Genomic DNA, 15,562 nt, shown 5'->3' on the forward strand with positions numbered 1-15,562 from the left:
TGTAGACAGAGAGGATTAACTGAGACGATCAAAAGCACAGGCATCAAAAACCCGTGACTCTGCTGATGCTGCGCCTCGAAATTTATACAAAACTGCTTTCGTTACCGAAGAAGGGATCTTCCAGTACAAATTTGGTACTGATCTACGAAAATGAAGATCATTGTCAGGTACAGCAGAATGGTTATTGATCTACACAAGAGTTGCAGTCTCTCAGTTTAGCTCCAGATCCAGCCCAGAGCCGTTGGAAGATCAAGATCTCGGCAGCCCGAGCTCTTGCGTGGAATCAGACGACACTAGTGACATTCGAAACATCGCTTGAATTGAGTTGGGCAAGTCTTTGCTTCAGGTTTTATTTATTTATTTTTGTACCAGGTCATGGGGAGGAGGATCTGAAACCTCTTGCGAAAGCTTCCGGATTATCGGGAGTCAGGCATTGACGGTCAAGGCAAAGTCGTCGCTCATTTACAGTATCTGGCTAGATACCTATAGAATACGGATAGTTGAAGTGTATTTCCCCAAACGGCTCCAAGGGACTGCTGCACTGGGAATTCAGGTGTGGCTATGCTCCAACACCAACAAAACACAACCTAATACATCAATCACATCACACCTTTCTTTGCTGGCGACGACAGCACACAAGTTCTGTCTCATCCTTGTCACTTATTAGGCAAAGTATTATATCTGACGACGCGATGATTGCAGCAGTCATCAGCCTGACGGGGCACTTTCGTCCTGTTAATTTACCAAGTCCAAGTCCAAGTCCAAGTCCAAGTCCAGGGCCACAAAGTAAATGCCGCTTACTTGACGAGAAAAACGTTTCTTGTCAAAAATGTTTGGTTTGCCAACATATATGTACAGGCATCTATCTGCAGCTTGTTTAATTGAACAAGGCAAGGATTTATTTTCCGGTGATAATCTTCAGCATTGCCATAATGCGCCAAGTCATGGGTATAATTTCGCCTGTGAGTGATTTGTTCAAGCGCATGGATACCAGGGGTATCCTCACTTTATGCAGGCAAAGTCCCCTCCATTTCATTGCATCTGGGGAACACAACGTGTTTTTGGGCAATTCGCCCTGAGCTAACAAATGCTCACGAGACGATAGTGTCCTCCTCGAAAGATATTTCTCCGCGTATGCATGTATGCAACCACCCTTGCCCATAACCTGCGGCTGCTAAGAAACAGCAGCGGAACGGTCTACCGCAGTCCTAAACGCCCCATCGCAAGCGACGAAAAACATCGAAATCATAGGGTTGCAGTGTTATCGAATACCCTGGCCAATAAATGAAACTTACGTCTGCTGTGCTGCCAGGTCTTCGGAACCCAAGGAGAATACCCCTGTTGGGCCTGTTTCATCTAGACTCGGCTTATCCTCTTGTGGCCTACCGTCTCCTTATGACACGGAGAAGCGATGACATTTTGAGGCTCCTCCGACCAAGACATGGGACGGGGAACTGTAGACATACAAGTGCTCGCCTGCTTGGCCTTGTAAAACTGTATTATAGTAGGGCATTGCCTTGGCTTGGGTCCTCCTATTCTAGGTCTTCGATTCTGCTGGCTAGTATTATCTATAGAGTAGTTGACTTATGCGAACAAGGAAGGCCTTGATATCAATCTTCCAATGTGATTTGTCTCTTCCTCTTCTCTTCTTCCCCTTGGTCACTTGCTCATTGGCATCTAACTACTAAGTTAGTCCCTTGCACTTTTGTCTGTTTTTGCTTCTTGCTTACCTACCTTACGTCTTTCGTTAAAAAGCTTCTTCCAATTGTTTTCCAGTCCTGGCCTTGGCTGCATTCATTCTTTTGTCTTCGTCACTCTCTGTCTTTCTCTCCCACTTCTGATACGTTTCATCACGTCACATCTGCTTCAATTCCATTTCACGAGAACCTGTTTTACGACTTATTCTGTTACGACTGCTTTCTCAACATGGCGATATAGAATCCTGGGAAACCTCCACGGTAGCATATTCTTCAGCATCATGGTTTTGCTGCCAAATACGATAATGAGCCGACCATGCAATGCTCAATACTGAACACTCTAGATAATCACACAACTTTCTATCGACGATGGAACCTCAAGCGGAACAAAGTACAAAGCTTCCTCGTCCCATGATACGTCAGCCCGTTGACTCGTACCATCGACATATCCGCGCCGTCCATGGAGTCGAGAATTCTTCAGAACCTGCATCTTCAAGTGGCTTGGGAAAATCAGACTCGCACCGACTTGGGTCAGCTTTATCGGGCTCCCAGCACGGAAACGTCGCTTCGTTCTTCGATTCCGAAAGATTGGCCAGCTCTGCTGCTCCTTTTGATCCGAGCAATAATCCTTCACCAACAAGAAGCAGCGGAATACGGTGGCCTTTTCTGGGAAGCATCAAATCGCGGATGAGCCAGGCTTTCCCTGATTCACCGCGCCTTTCACCATCCGAACCTACCCAAATCGAATTACCATGGCGCCCAGTCTTTCTGCATCGGCGAATATTGGCCATCTATGCCGTTGTGTTTGTTGCCTTGATAGCAGGAGTGCAAGTCGCACTTCAGTTATCTGAACACAATGGAGGACTTCACGAATCGGACGACCTTTCGAGATATCTGTGGCAATATGGAACAACCCTAATATTTATTCTCGTGGCTTCTTTCTGGTACAGAGTTGAGTTCCAGGCTTCTGCTTCCATGCCGTGGATCCGCATGTTGAACACACAGGTTGAAGCTGACAAGTCTCTCTTACTGGATTACGTTTCTCTTTCTGAACCAGTGGCAGTCTTCAAATCAGTTAAAAACAAGGACTGGCTAGTAACGACTCCAGTTATTGCTGGTATAATCTTGAAAATAACAGTCATTTTCTCTGTGGCTTTCATCACACCCAAAGTCACCACGGTTGCCAACCACAAGATTGCTACAACAATTCAATCCGATTTCTCCAACAGCATTTCCGGGTTGGAAAACATTGGGTCTTTGCCGTATTTCACTCTTGCAGCAATTGCCGTTGACAATATCACTTTTCCAAACGGAGTTACATCTCGAGCAGCTTACACGCCATTTATAAGCGATATCCCCGAACTGAAACAGATCACAGCAGAGGTGGACGGGTTTATCGGTGGCATGGACTGTGAAGAAGCCGACTTGGCTTTAAACTCAATGCGAATACAAAATGGGAATGCTATGTTGTTAAGCATGACTTTATCGGATGGAAAATGCTCCTCAAACCAAACGATCACAAGCACGAAACTCGCCAACACGAGTAACGAAGACCTGTCAAGAATGTTTCTTGCGTTTCAGCCAGCTTCATGCGGAAATTCTACGAAGGACGATGATCAACGAATAGCTGTTATAGCTGGTGTTCTGGATGTCAATATCGATCAGCTCAAGCGCCAGTCAAGGACATCAAATAATCGTCTCAATGGCACAATATCGTCATCTGCTGCATTTCTGTGTAAGCCTAAATACATCATCACCAGAATAAAGGTTTCTAAAACGCCCGAGGCCGTCCTCTCCGTTACACCCGCCCAACAGGCGACAAACACCACACTCAGTCAAGTACCAGCATGGAGCGTCGCTCGAGCTATGTTTGACACCTTTGAATCCAGCCAAGCAACAGGGCTGAAGTTGTTGGCAGCACCCACGAACTCATCGTACAGTCGAGAAACCATTCTTGATACTGACGAAGCTATGTCGGCTGCCATCGCGTTGGGTTCAAGGGATGGGGGGGATTTGCCTAGTCTGGCGTCTTTAACGGAGTCCGATACTTTGGGAAGACTTTCCGAGAATTTCTTCACGCAGTATTCGGCCCTAATTGCTCGATATGCCATGATGGAACCATCGACGAGCACTTCAACAGCTATCGCGAGTTACATTGAACGCCGTATTGTTGTACGACCAGTGCCAGCATACATCATAACTGCATTCCTGGCTATCTGCTTCGTTCTGGTAGTGTCGGCAATGTTCCTCGTTCCAAGGAAAGGCTTCCTCCCACGAGATCCCAGCACCATCGTTGGGATGGCTTCAGTTGTGGCACATAGCCACCCGCTGGTAGAATGTCTGAAAGGCATGGGAGCTGCACCCAATAAGGCTTTGAGGGCAAGACTTGATGGCTCGACCTACCTGAGCGGAGCTGAGGGTCACGAAAAATTGAAGAATCCCAACCTGGGTTATTACCATATCTTTGGAGGCAACGCACCCCCTGCGAACGTTCTACCACGCCGTTTCGATTCCTCAGGCTGGAGGCAGCCTGTAACATTGCATGGACTGATTCGGTTAATCTACATCCTTGTTCTCGCTTGCATCATAATAGGATTCGAGATCTCCCTACGAGTGTCGCAGAGAAATGATGGGCTAAGGACGATGAAGGACGATGGAGCATACATCGCATGGACTGTGGTACCAGCCTTGGCGCTTCTGTTAGTAGCCATGTACATGCTGTCTTTAGAATGGTGGACAAGACTTCTCTCGCCGTTTTCGCATCTGTCACGCCGAGGAGAGTTTGAGGAAACGGTAGGACTCAATCTTGTGAATGCATTGAGGCACGTTGCGTGGTCAAGGGCTCTTAAGATCCGTGATATTGCGGCTCTGGCCGCCATCTCTGGTGGATTTGTTGCGCTTCTCATGATAGTCGCAACTGCTCCTCTGTTTGAGCCGATGCCGGTCGGTCAGAACACCAGCATTGCTTTGCGTACCGAGGACTTCTTCGCCAACAGTCTAGCATCCTCCAACGACGATCCTATCTGTACTGACTGCACCAACGATACCATCATGGCATCGCTGATACTGACAGGCGACGCATCATACCCCCCTTTCACCTATGCGAATCTCAACGTACCGAATATGTCGCTAGCCGAAGCGATCGAGGGGAAAGATCTCACGTTCAGTGCTCGACTCACGGCAATCCGCCCAAACATGTCATGCCGACTATACCAATCCAGCGAGATTTCCACCAACCTCACCCTCGAGTACAAACTTGATGACAGGATAGTCAATCCACTTCGCGTCGATCTCGAAGGCGAGACCTGCCGAGGAACTGGGGAGCGCAATGGTAGTAACGCAATTATTGGAACGACAGCGACTTCATTTCCTGCAAATGACAGAAGCCTGAGTAGAGATGCACTCTTCGGTGTCGGCTTGAGAAAGACAACGTCATCACCACATTGTTCAGACTGGCTATACATATGGGGAGAACTAGTCGACGTGGGCAGTAGTGATATGTCAGTGAGCAGCATCAATGCCCTTGCCTGTAACGAATCCATTGAAGCAGTTGATGTCGATGCTCTCTTCCACGGACCCGACAATCTACGTCTCTATCCTGAGCATCCTCCTATTCCTGTCGAAAGCACCGCACAGGACACGACTGTCGCCATTCCAGAGCTCGATTACTCGAAGCTCATCAACGTAACTTCAGACGGTCTACTTGACACGTTTTTTGCCATGTTGAACGCATCTCAGTTCGCTGTACCCGACAGCACATTCGGTAGCTCAACTCCCAGTGCCGCAAACGAAGTCCAGTCTGCTATCTTGTCTCAGCACGGGATCGTTAGGGCACAGTCATTGAACTTCAAGAGTCGACGGCATTTATCTTCAAGAGGAACCTTTCCAGTCGCAGATGGGACAAATATTGTCAGTGGTATCGATCCTGATGAGCCGGTTTCTCAAGCCGTCCCAGTTATCAGCGGTAGTCAGGTTACAGAGAGCGTTCGCCTTCGACAGGATGCGATCGCCACACGAATCCTACAGGGTATCGTGGGCGCCTTGATGCTTCTTCACATAATTTCATGGATCTATTGGAAGCGGATCAGGCTTCCTCGTTCGCCAACAACCATTGCATCTGTTACAGCACTTCTCGTTGATGGTAATCTTTTCAAATCACTTCCACGAGCCGCACAATGGCAGCCAGACAGCGAACTTGAAGCCATTTTCACAGAGAGAGATACCCCGCAACGATTCCAACTTGGGTTTGACCGAAAAGGACGAGGTAGAGGACGTGATGGCCGGGCAAAGAAAGAAGAAGGCAACTTCGGGATCCGTGCAATCGTTCCCAGGGAGTCTATACCAGAGGAAGTGGAAATGAGACCATTGCCTCCTCCAAAACCACCACCCAAGCCGGTGAAAGAGAGGGTCGGAGTGGTTCGTCAAGGAACTGGATTGCTTGGGGAAGACGGTACCCAAAGGAAATCGGTGCTGGTCACTAAAGGACACACAAACAATTCAAAATCGAAGAGTTCGAAGGGCTCAAAGGACTCGAAGGGCTCCTCGGGGAGCAATGGGCCCAATAGAAAGAGATCCATCTCCTCAGCATTGAGTGTGCCAAAGGAGATGGTGAAAGTATGGTGGGCGGGTGGAAGTTGAGATTGTAATGGCCTACGAGAGCGTGGCAAAGTATAAAGATGATTTGATACCTCGCATATTAGATGTATGTAATGATTATAATTTAGATTTCTTCCTTTGATGATGATGAGTTGACACTGAATCTTTGATAACCATTGACCACTTGCACAGTGACCGATCGTGGTCTACTCAGGACAGAAAGTTACCTATTGCTGCTCAGAAACATCTGCCCACGAATGGGCCCATATAGCATCACGGGTTTCATGCCACGACACCCCGCAACTTTATTAACAACGCTTCTTCTCCATATGGAGGAAGCGTTTGCATCTGGCAGTTGAAATCAGTCGTCAAGGGTCTTCTCCAGAGTGTTTATTCCCGTGGACATACAAAAACTTAGGTAAAAGTCGACCAATTGAACCCCTCACCATGATCCGGGCCGATCTGTCCCGAAGTCAGGATGGCACAATTTGCCCGAAGAAAATTCAGCAACTCCGGAGTGCGAGATAAGATACTTCAGCAGGGCCTTGATAATTGTCTCAACATAAATATCAGGAAGTATTGAGGTTTAAACATGTCGGTCAAGCTGAGTGACTTGGGCGGGACAATAGAGTGCAATTGGCAAAGGAATGCTTCAGCTACAATATCGATAGCTCTCAGTGACTTACACATGCGTTGTTCGCTACTCTTGTTCACCCGGACTTCGCTCATATCGCGTAATGATCCCCCGAACCCAAGGTACCATGATGGCGTCCACGTCCCTTTTTTTTGTTGCGAGCTCCAATCCTTCCAATTTGGCGGGTCATCCCAGTCCCGTGTATGAGGGCTAAAGCTCAGTGGCTTACAGTGCATCGATCCCCTAAAATCTTCGAGAAGTGGCCCCAAATGCCCTGGATCTGCCCAAATGTTGTCCTCTCAACGGTCGCATCGGAACTTGAGAACCACCAACGCTGGGTTCTCTTCAAGGCCCCTGCAGCCACTTTGGGTCCCGAAATGGTTTAGCCCACGCCAAAGCTTCAAAGTACCTCACTCTTCGGAGCTCAACACGCAAAAAACTCCACGTCTATCCAACCCCAAGAATTTCCTCCGATCCCGACTCTTTCTCTCCCTCTCCTTCTCACGCCAGAGCTGCATCACTCTCCGTCCTTGATCTCTTCGCTCCGCTCCTCGAGTTTCTGTCCGTGACCACAAGTCACGCATCTCGATACTTCTGCTTTCAATTGCCCCTCCGGCCGGTGAGTCCTTTTCTCAGAGCCTCCGAAATCCCCAAAAGTCTCTCAGCCATGTTCATGTTCATATTCGCGCTTCCCCCCATGCCCATCACCGACTAACATCTCTGTCCTTCAGAAAGATCTTAATACCTCCCACAATGCTCAGCGCCGCTCTCCGAAGGCGCGTTCTCGCCCCTACCCACAGCGCCCTGCGAACCGGCTTCGCTGCCCACGTTGTGCGACACTATGCCTCGTTCCCCGAGCACCAGGTCATCAAGATGCCGGCTCTGTCGCCCACCATGCAGGCTGGTAACATTGGCGCTTGGCAGAAGAAGCCTGGCGATTCTATCGCCCCTGGTGATGTCCTGGTAGAGATTGAGACCGACAAGGCCCAGATGGACTTCGAGTTCCAGGAGGAGGGTGTCATTGCCAAGATCCTTAAGGATGCTGGTGAGAAGGATATTCCCGTTGGAAGCGTAAGTTCCTCACTTTTTTGAAACCACTCAGGTCACCTCTCGGTCCTCGGGGTATCTATCTCCAACGCCCAATATCACTCACTGCTGTTGAATCATGCCACTAACATGCAATTCTCTGATATAGCCCATTGCCGTCCTTGTTGAGGAGGGTACCGATATCTCCGCCTTCGAGAAGTTCTCCATTGAGGACGCTGGCGGTGACGCCGCTAAGTCCGCTGCTCCCAAGAAGGAGGAGAAGTCCGAGTCCAAGTCTGAGTCCGCTTCCGCCCCCGAGCCTACTCCTGAGCCTCAACAATACCAGTCTCAGGGCCGTCTCCAGACTGCTCTCGACCGTCTCCCCAACATCTCCGCTTCTGTCAAGCGACTTGCCCGTGAGAAGGGTATTAACATCGATGGCCTCAAGGGTACTGGCAAGAACGGTCAGATCACCGAGGAGGATGTCAAGAAGGCCAGCAGTAGCCCTGCCGCCAGCAGCGCCCCCAGCGCTACCTACGAGGACATCCCCATCAGCGGCATGCGCAAGACCATTGCCAACCGTCTGGTCGAGTCCACCCAGACCAACCCTCACTTCTACGTCACCAGCTCCATCTCCGTCAGCAAGCTCCTCAAGCTCCGCCAGGCTCTGAACAGCTCTGCCGATGGCAAGTACAAGCTCTCCGTCAACGATTTCCTGATCAAGGCTATCGCTGTTGCCAGCCGCAAGGTTCCCCAGGTCAACTCTAGCTGGCGCGACGGCAACATCCGCCAATTCAACAACGTCGACGTCTCTGTTGCCGTTTCCACACCCACTGGTCTCATCACCCCTATTGTCACCGGTGTTGAGGGCCGTGGCCTCGAGGCCATCTCTAGCCAGGTCAAGTCTCTCGCCAAGAAGGCCCGTGATGGCAAGCTCAAGCCTGAGGAGTATCAGGGTGGTACCATCTCTATCTCCAACATGGGCATGAACCCCGCTGTTGACCATTTCACTGCTGTCATCAACCCTCCCCAGGCTGCCATCCTTGCTGTTGGTACCACCAAGAAGGTTGCCATTCCCGCCGATAACGAGGCCGGTGTTGAGTTCGATGACCAAATCACCCTTACTGCCAGCTTCGACCACAAGGTCGTTGACGGTGCTGTCGGTGCTGAGTGGCTCAAGGAGCTCAAGCAGGTTCTTGAGAACCCTCTTGAGCTTCTTCTGTAAATTAGGGGTACAGCGTCAAGTGGCCCCTGAAACCCGAATTATGCTGGGAAAGATGAAAGGGCTGGTCCAGCGAGGAATGACTTTTTTATAGAACAGGAGGAGATGATCTCTGAGGGATGGAGATGCGGTCAGGAGTTTACTTGGGATATTGTGGGGGCACCCATGAGAGCATTCCTGGGTAAGGATCGGTGAATCACGACGACGATGAGCATCTATGAGGATACCTACAGAGCTTCTTCGTCTGATCACGCCGCAGCATTCGTGGGAGATTTACGAGGCCGGAAAAGCCCGTGTACAATGACCATTGATTAATAATGTTATATCTTTTCGAACTTGGGGGGTGTTTTGGACAAAGAATCTATTGCATATGCCCTCATTATATGTTTCCTCCTATTGCCTGCTTTACGACCTCCAGACACGACTACTTAACCTGTGCCTACGCTGCATATATCACGACAAATTTTGAATATACTATTCTTCCCTCATGTGATCAATAGATTGGTCTGTGCGAAGCAATTGCTGAGATAGGTCATCTTGAGATCAAGTTCCAGCCGACAAGATTCTGTAATAATTTACTAGGATCCGCATGAAAGTTGGCGAGGCCCTAGGGCATGTTTGATGGTCAAAAGACAAGTAAGTTTAGTAGAGAGAGGCGACCATGTTAATTGCCTAGATACATTAATACATAAGGTGAGATTTTGCTTCTTTAAGTCATCATAGATCCCCCAACGCCAGATTCAAAATTGTGATACAACTGATGGATCGACGGAGTCAAACTGCTGAGGCATACCCATGCCACCTCGAGCCCAGTTGAACGTCCCCATTCCATCTAGACCAAGGTCACCACCCATTACCATCCAGTCAAAAGGCATCTCCATAATGCCCTGCATGGCATCGCTATCAATCGCTGGCACATCGATGTGTATAGCCTCTTCATCTCCAGGCTCATCAAGCGATAAACCTTCCCTCTCGGCAACTTCTTTCAGCAAGTCGTAGGCTTTTATACTCATGCTCGCTCCGGTATCAACGACTACTTGATCGACGTCTTCCTGCGGTAGCCCCATTTCAAGGGCCTCGGCGAGGGCGAGAGACACAACAACGAAGCAATACCCTTTTACGCCGGTCTCTCCAGCACGTATCCGTCTCTCAAACCAAGTTTCCGCACTTTGGAGAACGGCGCGAAGTTCAAAGAGGTTCATGACAGGGCCGCCGCCGAGGCTATCATTCTGCTCCTCTGACTTCTTGATAAACTCTAGTGCAACAGAGAAAAGCGTCTGAGTTGGAATCACACGGAACACGCCCGCTCCGTTTGTGATGAGGCGATTAAAGCTGACTACGGGGTCCAGGGAGCCTCCAGGAGAAGAAGTACCGTATCGAGGTGTCGATAGGCCAGTTATCTGCGCGAGCTTCAGAGACGAGTCGAGGGATACTTTGCGAGAGTAGTAGTAGGTTGGATCGAGGGCGGAGCGGGCGACCATGGGTTGATGAAGAGAGAGGAAGCAACGGTATGTGAACATTTGGACAAGAGAACTGTGGAAGTGGGTGAAGATTGTTCGCGGCTGGTGCCTCTGGGCTTCCGATAGAGCAGCAAGTGTCTCCGTTAACGTGCGGCATGCCTTTGTGAGTTCGGAGTTCAGCCGGAGTGTCTCGGCGTATGACTCCTTGGATCTAAATTCATTGACGTGCTTGATAATGACGAGGCGAAGAGCAAAGGACTTTTGAAGCGCGAGCTGGACTGACATATCAGTCAGAGTCTCGGGGTCGCCAGTTGGTCTTCTATCTGAGTCTGGCTCGTCTGTGAGTTGGTCGTCGTTCAAATTTGCTGGGGGGCGTGTATCGTAGTGTTTCGAGGAGAGGAGAGGGGGGCCTCCAGCATCGTAGGAACATTGTAGATTGAGCTCGAGGATGGTTGCCCAGAGTCGGCGACGAATCTCGGAACGGTAGACGGACATGTTACCAAGGTGCCTTGGGTCCCGATGCAATCCCATGTACATAGCCTGTCTGACAAGACTCCCTGCCGAAACCCAGGTAAGGTCCTGACCAACCGCACAACACGCTTTGGCGATGACCAGCATACACATGATCTGAATACCAGCGATAGTCATTCTACTCTTCGCAGGTGGTACCACAAGCCAGATCTGGGCCTCATGGACCCATTGCATTGAAGTTGCACGCAAGCTGAAGACATCATCGTGTAGAGTTGCTCCGATGGCCATGCATAACTGAAGCTGAATCAGGAAAACCTGACTCGAGGCTTCAGGATTCTGCCAGTAGCGCTCATACTCGGACATGAAGGTTGGACGGTGAAGAATCCGAACCACACCCTCGAAGGTGTCAAAATAGGCATTAACAAGCTGATCAGCAAGGCCACGCTCAGGAATATTTTCGCCCAACTTGTCAGTCGACACAGCTTTGGAACGATTTGCTTTTATGGTGCGGCCCAGAGCTTTGCATTTGACAAAACCACCGTGATGCTGATTCCTGCGAGTCTCCGCTTCTTTGAGCATATCAAAAACACCGGGAAACTATAAGATCTGGTTAGGAAGAAGATTCTGTCCCGTAAAATGGACTACTGACCATATGAATGCCGTTCATCCAGTGACTTTGACCAAAGAATCTCGTCTTAGAGACAGTCCCCTTCATAGGAGCCGACTCCGCTTCCTGGTCATCGGGCTGTATAAACTTGTCTGCTGCTGGTTGTGTGATGTAACAAGACTCGGCTAGCTTCTGCTCCAGCTCCTTGACCCTCGCGGCCAGGGCATCAACGGTGGAGGCTTCTGAGTTGGATCCTACTGTTGAGCTCGGGATGCTAGAAGACTTTTGTCTTGCAGATGAGTTTGATGGAGACTGTCTCTGGGTAGACCCAATGGCTGGGGCGGACCTGGCCGGCACCTGGGAGTTTAAGTCTGAAGCACCAGCATGACCTGTGCCTTTCTTGGCACGTGAAGCTGGTATGTGAGTCGGGGCATAAGTGCAAGGTGATATCTTAGATTTGACGCAGTTCACACAAGGTAGACTACGGTCACATCGAATCTTGCGGCGCCGGCATTGCTCACACGAGAGGGCCGGCCGGCGCCGCTTCTTCTCCGTCTTGGCGGCCGAAGACACAGTTCCACCACCGGCGGTTGCAGTCTCGGCCGGCAGATCAAAGGAAGTGTCCTGCAGATCTGTCGCTTCTGTAAGGGTCTCCTGACTTACATCCAGCGGACTATTAAAGAAGAAGCTGGGGGTTGAGAGTGTGATTGGGGATGAATTGCCGGGCATACTTGATAGATCGAGCTCAAAGGACTCGGCCAAGAAGAATGAGGAAAAAACAGCGAGACACGGCAAATTCAACAATGCGAACAGTCTGGAGAAAAGTCGTATCTTGAAGTATATGTCTGTGATACAATAATGGCGGGCAGTATCAATCGGTGGAGATGCAAAAGGCCGAGCCAAAAGACCGAGATTCTATAAGTGACAGTGATGTGAGCTAACCCTATAGGGCAATGACAATGATCCCCCAGCAGTTGCTGATGCAGAAGCAGGCAATTCCTGCTGATTATTAGTGTGGATTTTAAATGATTCTAGATTGTCGGAGTAAGATTCGGTGGAGGGTTGGTCCGATTACTATATAATGCTCGGACATACGTGGACATTGAGGATTTAAGACGTCAACTCTTCAGTGCAATGACTACGGAGTACGGCATCGGACTTATCTTATCAATCAAGATTTGGGATATCGATTCATGCGAGTTAATGTGTTAGTCTACCTGTCTACGTCTCGAGTACTTCTGTGTAGGATACGCAAAGTCCACGCATCATGATTCATCATCACCTTCACCATCACCACCAGCCTCGTCTTTCTCTAGCCATCCCTCTCTGGGCTTTGCCGCTTTGGCTAATAGGTTCCTCGTCACTTCTAATCGAAATATTTGGGGCCCAGTTTCTTCATCGCTCTTGCGATGCGCCTCCACCCAAGTTCGGATTTGCCCTCGGACTTCCTTGTTGCTCGTAACTGTAGTCAGGCTAGCCGCCCACCCGTACATGAAGATAGACAGCTTGGAGCTCTTGAAGCCGCTACTCAAAGCCACGTCATGGGCGACCTGAGGAAGGCTCCCGTTGGAAATACCACTATCAATGGCTTGCATATCCCATGCTTCGTCGATTACAGAAACAGGTATCTGGATATCAGGTGGTAAGCTGTAAATAGTGAGTTGCTGAAAACGCTGCCGCGTAAGGTCCGATGATGTTTGTTTCACCTCGTCACCCCAGGGTACCAACAACCTCCCTCGCTCGCGCTCAGTCTCGGTGCCAACAGTTCGAAGTACATCGTGAAAATGATCCGCTGCCTCACGGGTACATACGAGCTTGCGGTCTGCTAACACTGGGTACAGCACACGAGACATGAGACCCCCTTCGTGAGCGTTTTCCTCGTCTATCTGGGCACGCGTCGTACGCGACTGCCACGGTTGGGGTTCAAGTCTGAGGTGAGTCAAGTCGGAAATAAGATCGATGAGGATGGTGTGATCAAGGTTGATGGTGGATGTGAGTGATGCAAGCTCATTGCCAACCAGATTGTCAATAGCTTCATCAAGCGGAGGAGGGGATGCTGCGGCAAAGTCGCTATCCCGATCTTCAATGATGACTTTGACCAATGGATCGATGTGTTCTAGTTGATCAAGGACTATGTCAAGCTCCATATCACCTCGACTAAGACCAGTCAGAACCAGACGTATTTGAGGGAATCTGTATTCATGACGATTCATTCTCGCAGCATTTACCAGCCGCTGTACGTATTTTGCCAAAGGGGTATCCTCCCACTCATCCCGGTCGACTTCATCACCGAGTTCATGGTCACCCCATCCCCAGCCGCTATCGTTCAATTGGCGAGCGAGTCTATCGCGAGAGATGGCTTTAGCAGCAATCCATTCTCGTCCTTCTTGAACAACATCGACCTCAACGCGAGCTTGTTCTTTTAGGAGTCGGTGCAGGTTGTGTTTCTCCTGCCCTGAGACCTGTCGTTTTTGGATCTCCCGTTTTCGTAAATCCTTTGACGAGCCTTGAAAGGACTGATTTACAGCAACGAAGCTATGGCTTTTCTTAAGACGGTTCCACTGAGCAATGCCCTGCGTCGTCGTAGTGGCACTCGCATCAAGCTTCTGTTCTCGCTTTGTAAGTTGCAAATCATCAAGACTTGTACTTGAGGCTGATAGCTCAGTGACAAGGTTTGATAATGTTGCATTTTCCCGTTCCAATGTGCGTAAGAAAGTTGGCAAGCCAGATGTAGATCTAGATTTCAATTGCAGAGCTTGAATGAACTGCTTGACTTCATGTATGGTAGTGTCGAGCAGAGTCAAGTGTCTTTTTGCCGAATCGAGCAGTGTCTGTTCCATTTCGCTGACTGGCAACTTATTCAGAGACTTCAGAGTTGGGTCTAGGGGAGGCAAGAAAACTTGTGTGACAAAAAAGCTTAGGTAAGCTTAGGATAGACCCAGGCAAATTTGATAGCCACTTAGTAGGTCTTTAGAATGCTTATTTTTGGCACCCATGTTAGATGCCGAAGTTTTTTTGGCTCATTAAGGAATGTCTTTTCATAAGGTTGGCTCATATACTCCGCAGACCTGCAGACTTTGAATAAGCTGTAATCGACTGTTGGCATACGCCTCGAACGGAAATACAAACTATAGAGGAATTAATCTTTTGTGAGGGAAGTTCTATTATCGTTCATTTAAAGCCCTGTCGAGATCTCCCAGATATGTGAAACTTATTAGGCAACACAGCAAAAATAGTTCTATATCTGTCTCCATGAATCTTTTTCCTGCAGCTTAACGACACTAAGGCAATTAGGCATTCACTCAGCCACATGTGGCTACTATACTAAAATGACTTAGAATATTTGTACCGGTACCTGTCTGAGAAGACACTACATCCATTCTTGGCCGCTAATTGGCGGGCAGCTTACGAGGCCTTCCCTGGGCTAGGGGTCCCGTAGTTAGAGCTCATTTTCGGGAAGCGGAGCCTCTGGAAACGCTGTCCACTTTGATTTCGTACCCCTGGTACTGCACTTGTTACAGTGTAATAGCTTTGCGAAGGGTTAGAAGCTGACAACAACACCAAGACACGGGTTATTCCTCTTCTCCCATCATTTTTGTTGGCTTCTGCCCAATCTGTATACCCCAAGCCGTAATTGACTTGTCATACAGTTCAATCTGTGGGCTGCGCCGAGACTTTAAAGGTTACGTTGGAGGCACGTTAACTTAGCTCCCTCTCCCGCGGCGCCCACGTCTCCTTTCTTTAATTGCCTTGGGAGCGACATCAACTGACAACCTCTCTCCTTCGACTTCAATCTTCTCGACTCTCTGCACCCTAAGCGAATGGCCACTGGCCTTTTTTGCGCTCCCC

General features: G+C 49.4%; 4 protein-coding genes across 4 annotated transcripts; 2 read left to right on the top strand and 2 right to left on the bottom strand.

The window, feature by feature from the left end:
* Window positions 1-2,066: 2,066 nt before the first annotated feature.
* FPRO_13220 (uncharacterized protein) lies at window positions 2,067-6,335 on the top strand (the record flags this gene model as incomplete). The annotated part of the gene is made up of 1 exon (XM_031222649.1): window positions 2,067-6,335. The coding sequence occupies one exon, from the start codon at window positions 2,067-2,069 to the stop codon at window positions 6,333-6,335; it is 4,269 nt and encodes a 1,422-aa protein (XP_031088087.1).
* Window positions 6,336-7,680: 1,345 nt separating this feature from the next.
* On the top strand, window positions 7,681-9,178 carry FPRO_13221 (putative dihydrolipoamide acetyltransferase component of pyruvate dehydrogenase complex, mitochondrial; the record flags this gene model as incomplete). The annotated part of the gene is made up of 2 exons (XM_031222650.1): window positions 7,681-7,998; window positions 8,123-9,178. The coding sequence occupies 2 exons, from the start codon at window positions 7,681-7,683 to the stop codon at window positions 9,176-9,178; spliced, it is 1,374 nt and encodes a 457-aa protein (XP_031088088.1).
* Window positions 9,179-9,915: 737 nt separating this feature from the next.
* On the bottom strand, window positions 9,916-12,442 carry FPRO_13222 (uncharacterized protein; the record flags this gene model as incomplete). Its single annotated transcript, XM_031222651.1, has 2 exons — window positions 9,916-11,703; window positions 11,756-12,442. 2 exons carry the CDS (start codon window positions 12,440-12,442, stop codon window positions 9,916-9,918), a joined length of 2,475 nt encoding a protein of 824 aa, XP_031088089.1.
* A 536-nt stretch (window positions 12,443-12,978) lies between these two features.
* FPRO_13223 (uncharacterized protein) lies at window positions 12,979-14,553 on the bottom strand (the record flags this gene model as incomplete). The annotated part of the gene is made up of 1 exon (XM_031222652.1): window positions 12,979-14,553. One exon carries the CDS (start codon window positions 14,551-14,553, stop codon window positions 12,979-12,981), a length of 1,575 nt encoding a protein of 524 aa, XP_031088090.1.
* Window positions 14,554-15,562: the final 1,009 nt, after the last annotated feature.

Source organism: Fusarium proliferatum (genome assembly GCF_900067095.1).
Source record: "Fusarium proliferatum ET1 genome assembly, contig: FPRO_scaffold012, whole genome shotgun sequence".
Taxonomy (NCBI): domain Eukaryota; kingdom Fungi; phylum Ascomycota; class Sordariomycetes; order Hypocreales; family Nectriaceae; genus Fusarium; species Fusarium proliferatum.